Raw genomic sequence first — 9531 nt, 5'->3', positions numbered from 1 at the left:
CACTACAAGTGTTTCGATATACCTTTGCTTTGACTTCTTCAGGTCTTTGTTTTCAAGTCTTTATCTGTAGTGTTATCTACGTGTGTGGAAATATCCTCCCACTTTCTCTCTTTCTCTCTCTCTGTGCCCCCCTGCCTCCACCTTTCTTTCTCTCCATAATCACATCTGTAGCTGGTACTCTGTTGTTCTGACCACATGCCCTTGGTGCCTACCTTCCTCACACAAACCAACATTAAAATGTCCAACCTCCAGCATCTGCAACTCTTTCCCTGAGGGCTTTCTCTGGAGACAGGAGCCTGCACTTGGGACACACAGGGAGTAACTAGAATTTGACATGTACCTCCCTCCCCAGCAACGTTCAACCATGATTGACAGGAATTGCTCCAATTGCTACCCTGAATTCTCTTGCCCCAGAGGGAGTAGGGACACTTGTGAGGCAGGTTCTCCTCTGTCTCCCAGAGTTCCCAGCAGGACTGAACTCCTGTTTCCCATGGTGGCAACCCTGCATGGTAATGTCCCTTTATTGCCTGCATATTGTTTGCTTCCTCTGTTGCCTGTTCTTCTACCAGAGCTTCCAGGGATTGCTTCCCCAGTACACAACTTGTGGGAAAGTCCCCCTCTCAGGGTCTCTTTCTGGAGAAATTCAACTTAAGAAAAGATTCATATTCATATCCATTTAATGCAATTCATATAAAAATGGCTTAAGGGTTATAGCTGGCTCTGAGGTAAGTGTGAACTCAAAATGTGGCAAGACTGCGAACAAAGTTAACACAAATTTAGGCAGAAATAGGAGAATAATGATTAAAGAGAGTTAAAGTATATGTGTGGTATTGCGTCCAGTTCTGGATACAATATGTTCTTAAAGCATATTCAAAAATTGGGTTATGATCATGGCCTGATTAGGAGATTAGGAAAACAATAACAAAGGTAACAATGGAAAGAAGTGAAGCTATTTGGCTTGAAGAATAAACTGCTAAAGAATGACATAATCACTGTATTCAAGTAGCTGAAGGGAAGTCATGTGCACAGTGGACTAAATTTGTTCAGTGTTTTTCTAAAAGGCAGAACTAAGGAAAAATTAGAGAAAAGCAATATTCAACTCAGGAAAGGAAAGAATTTTCTAACAAGTAAAGCTTTCCCTTATCAAATATAAGATTCTAGTCTCTGGAAATACTTAGGCAGAGGTGAAAAAAAGTCACCTAAATCTATCCTGACCCTTAAAATAAACTCTGGTTACATATGTAATCCTCTGAAAAGCTCATTTTTGTCACTAGCATTTTATCTGCAGAATTTCATAGCCTACCACCCTGTTGCCTGCTTTGATGATTTTTCCTTGTAGATTCCCTGGTTCCTGTCATGCCTCCATTCTGGATTTGGGCCTGAGTTCTGCTCTCTGACCAGCATTATGGTTTAACAATGTGGTTTTGGACTTCTTCTCCCAGTGTCTAAGGCTCTCTGCCTTCTCCTTTGGAACAGCAAGTGCAGGTAGTTGGCCCTGTACCCAGTCCAGCCCATCAGTGGTGGCTTCTTGCTGTCTAGGAAGAGGAACAGAACACAGGAGAATAGAATCCTAAACAGGGTGAAAGTTTATTTTAAATGACTTTTAAGTTTACTTCCAACTCTAAGCCTCTGTCACTATTTTCCTTTTCAGTTTTTATGATCTTCATTCTTAAGCTTCATTTCTCTTGTTTATTAACTAATAAGTCTTTCTTCTGAGGCTTCCCTGGGAAAATCAAGCCCAAAATCAAGGTTTCTGGTGTTATTAGTTCAAGTCCTTACCAAAGCTCTTCCTCTCGCTCATGTTTCTCCAACTCCTGATAATTGGTTTTGTTTGCCTGTGTCTGAAGACAGATACTTCTTTAAGAAAGGAAACCTGCCCCTGCTTTTCCCATGGGTGATTTATGTTGCCCTCACTTAAACTGATGTCCCACTTCAGTAGTTTATGTCTTACCTGCAGTTCTTCTGCAGAGGACACTGTCTTCCACACCCAACACTGATCTCTGGTTGGGCTCAATGGACTCTGCAGGAAAGGGGGACCTGCTGTCCATGGGCCAGCTCTTTCTGATGCCAAAAGGAGAGCTTGCTTTTCATGATGAAAACATGTGTTGTTCCAGCTGGCAGAGTTAGAATTAGTAGGTGGAAATATAGAGCTCTGGACCCCATAAGGATCTTGGAATAAATCTTCAGGGAATTGAGCTGGGAAATCTATATGGTATTATAACATTCATTTTCTATAATACTTTCTCAACAAACCTTTATTGAATATGTGCTTTGCCCTGAATTCAGAAATCAGAAAGAAAAATTGATCCCAAGCACAAAGGAACCACGTCCTTCATTCTTCCCTGGGCTCTGGAGAGGAACATGAATTAACAGGCTCTATATTGGATGAAAATGAGGATGGAAGCCCTGTTGGGCTACTTACTAGCTGAGAAATTTGAGGTGCGTTAGTTCAGTTATCTAAAGTTTCTATATGACAGCAGTAATGGAAAGATTAAATGAGAATGACTTCAAAGAACCTAGCACACAGTGGCTGGAACACAGCAGGTTATAAAAGTGTTGCTTCCCTTCTCTTTGATTCCCTCACAGGGCATTCTCTGTAGAAATCATGGGGCAGTTACTCATACATCATTTATGGCATCTGGACCCTAATCCTTGCCTCTCCGAATGCCTTCCATATTGTCCAAGGAAAGCTTCTGGACTCTCCCAAGTGGAGTCCTTTGTGACCTACCATGACATTTGGATACGTCTTTGGACTATGGATCTTCAACATTTTTCTTTTTCTTCTCTATCATTTTTCTTTCCTATTTTTGTTTCTCATTCTCTCTCTTATGACTTTTCCTCTTGAGACACAGACATTTCATAATTTATTATTCCATCTTTTAGGCACATTGAAGAAACCTCTGGTGTCCCAGCCCCTGTTTCTGGTTCTTCAACATTAGACTTCCTGTATGGTGCTTGCTCCTGCCATCAAAACGCATAACGAATCTCATGGTGTGGTCCTTGTACCATCACATTCTCTTTTTGAGTGATACTTGGGAAATGCCTTACTTTGCAGGAATCTCATAGCAGAAAATGTGAATAACAGAGACTCCTTTGTTTGGGAACCAATGAAGTGTCTGTTGAAATGTAGAGGAGTAGAACTTAGGGTGAACAGAAGAGAAGCAGTAAGATTGGAAATGAGGTCCCCCTAAAGTGTGAACCATGGAAAGAAAAGCCTTGCAGGGTGTGAATAAAACAAAGCCGGGACCATTGGATGCCTTTGCCCTCAGAGCTCCACTAGAATGCCAGGAGTTTGTTCAGCCTCACACCCTCATCAAAAAGACGAATGACAATATCTGCCAAGGGCACTGCAAATTTTAATTTTGGAGTTCATTTAAAACTGCTATAACATGAGCTACCACTTCTTCATGGTCAAATTGTACTTCTCACCTACTTGATCTGTAGATCTTGTGTGGCATTCTCCAGCTTTCACCCAGAAGACATGTTCTGAGTCAAATCAAAACCTTGGAATTGTTTCTTCTACTGGTCTATTTCTATTATTATAACTCTCACAGACTACAGAGAAAGAACATACACATTTAATAAATAGAAAATATTTATTATACAGCATTATCAAGATTATTTGACAAAAGGCAGTAACAAGCCAAAGGAAAACACGTTTACAAGAAGCTGAACAACTTGTATCAGCACATACATTAAGGTGAAGAGTTTCGGCCCTCTTGGTATAGGGTATGTATGTGTACATCTCCAATTTTGAACAATGATGACATAAGGACTAATACTCTATTTATTCAGGAGACCCCGTAATCACAATAATCATAGGCATTCAGAGTAATAAAGTGATCACAGTTGAATGATTATGTTCACCAAATGTCTTAGACCAACCTAATATCATCTTATACTTGAATATAAGTTGTTTTCCTTATCTATTCTAATTTTTACCAAATCTGAATGCACAAGCCCTGTGATATTAGAGATGTATATTAGTGGCATTAAGAGTAAAAAATAAACATGATTCACTAATAGAGATCATATGCTTTCCCTCATGAATTTGTCAATTACTAAAAACCCATCTATTAATCACTGGAGCCATTGATTTTCCTCTGTCTGCTTTCTTACAATGAAAACATGGAACCGAAGTCCACATCTCAGTCATGAGATCTTTACAATAAAGGTGTTTTAAAATAATTTTTAAAGGAAATGCAGTTCATTCTTGGTGTGGAACTGATTCAACTTGGCAGTAGAAGTATAAGAAATACAATCCTCCAACATTGGAGTGGATGTTAAATTCTGAACAAATGATGCACTGGATATTTAAAGATTCTAAGATGATTTTTGGCTGAGAAATCAGCAGCTTCAATATGAAGGAAGCATATTAAAATATGACTGAACATAAGGCATAAACAAAGATATTTAAGGGGGTTTGAATTCATTCCACCAATAATAGAAGAAATCAGAACAGCAAGAAAAATCCTTTTATTGGGGATAAAAAGGGATGGTAAAGATGGAATAAGTGGATTACATGTCAATGGATATTACACAACAGCAAATAACAGAAACAAAAAGTTATGACAGCAAAGACACAGGAATAAAAGTCCATGAACATAAAAATTAAAAGAAGGCAAAATGTGACTGATAAAGATTTTATAAATTATGAGCTGAGTTAGATGTTACTGTATGTTAGACGCTCAAGTAGCTGTGGAAAATCTTTTAAAAAAACCTAATATAACCTGGAATAATCTAAATGCTTTGTTCAACCTTATGTTTTAATAATGTGTGCAAGCTTATAAAATGTACCGTTTATTTTCACTCTCAGTTTTTGTGCACTTTTAATATAACAAATTTTCAAACCACTTCATTAATAACATGTTGCCACATCAGAAAATATCTGAAAAATAAGTTCCATCTTAGAAGAAAAATGTCCATCCAAGCCGCATATGAAAACATTGAGCTATAGTATTCAAACCTTCAAAGAGCTTCTGTAGATATTGATGACAATGATGTATAAAACATTATTGGAACATAAAAAATATATATAGTATATTCAAAAGATAATTTCTAATTGCAGTTAGATTGACTACTAGGTTGACATTTGACATTACATTGCACAAATTTTACGATCGCACATATACAAGGACACAGGAACATATTCACTCGCTAGTTACAAGGACTTCAGTGACAATAGGATAGAATTATTTGTCATTTAAACCAGTAATAGTTGCTATGAGTACACCATTAGATTCAAAGATGGATTTGTTTCTGTAATACGTAGGAGAAATAATGGCACCAAATTGTACATATACGCATCTTAGAAGTTCAACTGGTAGGTATTATTTGCTACAGTAAGTGGAAGGGTAACAATTTTGCCACATGGTTTGTTCTTTAACTGAAGGTCAATGGAAAGCCCGCTTGGCACAAACACAAGTTAATCCACAAAAGGGTTCCCGCCACTCTCGAAATAATCTCTTCTTCTGGCCTTTTCCCCAAATCACCAATAAGTGAATATGGAACATGAGAGGAAGCTGATCATGTGTTGTTGTTTTTTTTTCCGAAGTCCCATGCTGATGGATTGTCCTATTTCTAGCTCCTTCCTCCTGTAGCACGCCTGATGAAGCACTTTTTGGTGATAATTTTGCTCTTATTCCTGTTTTCCTAAATAAAGGACATCCGCAGAGCAGCAGGGGGTCCATGCACCTTTCTTCAAGTGCAGTCTCAAAGCTGGCACTGGATGGGTTGTGGTGGATGAAGAGAGACCCCTGTGCGGCTCCGTTCCTGAGTCTCCTGAAGATGAGGAGTCTAGTTAGCCCAGCGGAGAGAAGGGTTTCTGAGCAAGGAGCTGCTGTCCCATCATCCCATCATCCGTTTGGAATGGGTCTGGCCTGGCCCTTCCCCTCCGCGCACCTGCTCTGTCCGGCTCCACCAACTCACTTCGAATGCCATCAGGTGAACTCATGATCCGACTGGCATGTCCACGTAGGCTGTTCCTTAGCAAGCATGGCCCAGTGTGTGTGGGCATATATATATCTATGCACAATTGTGCAAAAGAGGAGATTATGTTTGTGATGTCATTATTTATTGATTTGTGATAAAAGTTATATACCATACGGAATTGTGCTTTGTCAGAATTCCCTTTCTTCCCAGAAAAGGCTTTGAGTAATTCAAGAATCCGAATCCTGACCTGGAGCATTTTTTGCTTGGTGTCCTTCCCTCTCTTCCTACTTAAGGCGGCAGCAGCAGCAGCGGTCTCCTCCTCTCCTCCCGGCGAGGTCCCCCACTCCCAGGTTTCTCCCCGCAGCTGTTCGCACATCTCTGGAGGTGTAGGAGCTCTCTGGCTTGTCTTGCTTTTCTACGTGGACCCTTCCCCCCTACAGGGTGGAAGAGCTTTGCTTGTAGTCCCGCAGAATGACGGAGGCGTAGGACACGTTGGGAGGGGTGCAGAGCACCGACTCGGACACGGGGGAGCTGGGCACCGAGCTGCCCGAGGCCACCGAGTCGCGAAAAGGCGACGGAGGCGTCAGCGCAGGCGAATCCTCCGGGGTCAGTTTGCTGGCCGCCTGCAGGTCCTCCTCCTCCTCTTCCAGTTCGTCTTCTTCCGTGTTCCCTTCCCGCTCGTGCTCATACACGTACTCCTGAAGGAGCTTAAACCTCTCGCTGTCGTCGTCGTCGTCCGCGGGCGGGGAGACCAGCTCCTCCTCGAAGGTGCTCAGCTGCAGTGGCAGCATCTGCAGGTGCTGCGGGGGTGGCGGGGGCTGGTACAGGGACCGCAGCCCGTTCCCGGGACCCCCGGGGCCTGCCAGCACCGCGTGAAAATCCGGGATCGCAGTGCTGAAGTTGCTGACCACTCCCTGGAGCTGGTCCATCAGCGATTTCTGCTGTGGAGGGGGCTGCTGCTGCTGCTGCTGGAGAAGAGGGGGCAAGCCCTTGGGGAGGGCTGGGTCAGCCAGGAAGAGGGGAGTCTCCTCTGAGGTCAGGTGGGGCGGCAGAGGCGGAGTGGTCGCCGTGCTTGGCACGCGCCTGTGCACCACCATGGAAGGGCTGCCAGGAGGGCTAAAGCGAACCGGCTGGGCATCCTCCTCCTCCTCTACGTTGTAAAGGGTCTTGGTGCTGGTATCTGAAAAGGTAAGGCTCTTGCCAGAGCCTTGGTAACTTTTAGTGAGGGGCTTGATGACGGCTGTTTGGTTGCAGGCCGTCTCATTAGTCTTCACGTGCACAGAGAGGCGCTGCCACATGTGCTGTCCCTTGGACATCTGTCCTCCACCTGGTTCAGACCATGACACAGACTTGCCATTAGAACTATGAATAAAATAGAGATGGATTTATTTGCAGATAGATCATGCACACAGGATAAAATACATATAAAACATATGCAAACCTAGCTCAATGTAATTTAACTGCTGTCTCTGCTGTAGGCCTTTGCTCCAGCACCCCATACCGCCTCTTACAAAAGGAACACCAAGAGCTGTAGTTACCACGGGATGCCACTGGAGCTGCAGCCAGTGATTCCATCCCGAGCCAAGGAAGGAAATATTGACCCTGAGAAAAGTTGTTGAGGAGAAAAGCCAGTTTGTTGTAGAAATAGCTATTTTCATTTAGGTCTAAGATTTCACAAAGCTCTTTTTCTCCCTTGCGCTCTCTCCCTCTCCCTCGCTGTCTCTCTCTGACACACACACACACACACACACACACTTTTGAAAAACTCCCAACTGATGGAGGAAAACTTTTTTAAAAAAAATCTTAGTTACATATGAACAACCAAAATAATGGCTATTGTCCTTGGGACAAATTAAGAACCACATACAAAGCTACTCTCGTTGTGTTGTGGGATTATAAAATAGATCCTCTCAGTTGCCCATTCTCATATGCAAGTATATCCCATGACCAGGGTGGCGTGATCACACAGGGTACCTATAAGGAACATAAAAAAGCAGATGACAGAAAAACTCGGACTCATGGTCAATTTATGAGCTTCGTAGCTTTTGATTTTTTAAAAAACATTTCAATGCATAATTTCTCACACATACAGTGGATCACAATTCACATAAAGGCCCTGATTCACAGCAACTAGTTTGGGATTTTCACACTAGGAACATTAGGAACAAGATTATGATTGAGACAAAGCAGCAGTTACTGAGACAAAGACCTCTACTCATTGAGCCTTGGTGAAGAAAAGTCTTAGGTGCCAGCAGTCTCCCAGCCGTATCAACTCTCATCTTCATGGCACCCACAGAAAACCAGACATATGGAGTTTCTCCCTGAATAAGAAAATAATGAGATGTACTGTGGCATACACCCCAATATCTGTCCTATTGTAATAACTCTGATCTTACTTCTGGACTTAGCTTCTTTTCTGTATAACTTTTAGCATATGGTGGTACCTTACCATAGCCTTCTATTAATAACAACGGTGGTAATCCTTAAATCAGGAAATAATTGTTTCTTTTTTTTTTTTTTTTAAGAAGTCTGCTTTTTCTCTGTACTCAGTAAAATGACAGGGAAAGTAGCATAATAATAACACATGTGTGACATTAAAAGAAATATTTTTTTTCTTGAAGTGGAGGTGTGAAATAGACTATATTCTAGTTTTTGTTTGGAAAAAATGTAGGAAATGATTAGTAGTTTAAATAATGGTTTATTTAATCATCTTGAGAGTACAAGAACGAATACTTCAAAAATTATATGTGAGCACCATTTATGATGAAGGCAATGTTTTGACATTTCATATTTTATAATCTTGAAACGTAAAGTGAGACAGATAAGTACACATGAGTGTAAAAGTCTGATATTGATTATAGAAAATTTTGGATATAAAGGCTCTAAAACAGATAAAACAGTTAAAAGTGTTGACCTCATTATTTGGGAAATAGGTGGTTCCTCCATATATCTGATAACCTACACTGCATCTTTAATTTTCTAGGAAAAAAAGGTCATCTCTATTATATCAAAGTTAATATTTCTTTCAAATATATGCTTTACACTTTATCTGAGACTGTATAAGTACTTGTAAAGTTTTAAAAAATTGTCTCATTGACTTCCACACTATGTAGTTGGAATAGCTGACTCTTTTCTGAAGTGAACAAACTAAAGAACAGGCCAGTGGCGTTCCTGGCAAGAACAGGTAGTCAACCAGCCAGCCAGAATCACTGCCAGAATCTGCAGTTGTTCTGAGCTTAAAACTCTATGTAAGCTCATCCCTCACTTAATATTTCTCAACAACCCCCTCATCTACCACTATACACACTTTGTTTCTCTTTATGCATTCAATATGCCTCTTCTAGAAAGGCAAATATAAAACTTATTTGCCCTCCTTAAGAATGTCTTACTACATACAACATCCAACTCAGTGATTTGCATCATTTTAAATTGCAATGAAAAAAAATGAAACCATCATTCTCAGCAAACTATCGCAAGAACAGAAAACCAAACACCGCATGTTCTCACTCATAGGTGGGAACTGACAATGAGATCACCTGGACTCGGGAAGGGGAACATCACACACCGGGGCCAATTACAGGGAGGGGGGATGGGGGAGGG

At 41.3% G+C, this 9531-nt stretch overlaps 1 protein-coding gene across 3 annotated transcripts in view; it reads right to left on the bottom strand.

The window, feature by feature from the left end:
- Positions 1-3577: 3577 nt before the first annotated feature.
- Positions 3578-9531, bottom strand: part of GRM1 (glutamate metabotropic receptor 1) — a 418597-nt gene continuing 412643 nt past the window's right edge. The window contains exons 8-9 of one of the 3 annotated variants that reach the window (XM_077998434.1): positions 7157-7293; positions 6082-6500 (exon numbers count right to left, since the gene is read on the bottom strand). In XM_077998434.1, coding sequence (XP_077854560.1) covers positions 6220-6500; positions 7157-7293 — 418 coding nt within the window. In that variant the 3' untranslated portion in view covers positions 6082-6219. 3 annotated transcript variants of the gene reach the window in all.

Source organism: Macaca mulatta, chromosome 4 (assembly GCF_049350105.2).
Source record: "Macaca mulatta isolate MMU2019108-1 chromosome 4, T2T-MMU8v2.0, whole genome shotgun sequence".
NCBI classification, from domain to species: domain Eukaryota; kingdom Metazoa; phylum Chordata; class Mammalia; order Primates; family Cercopithecidae; genus Macaca; species Macaca mulatta.
Note: the sequence above shows the minus strand (reverse complement) of the source record. Positions and strands in the feature narration are given on the sequence as shown.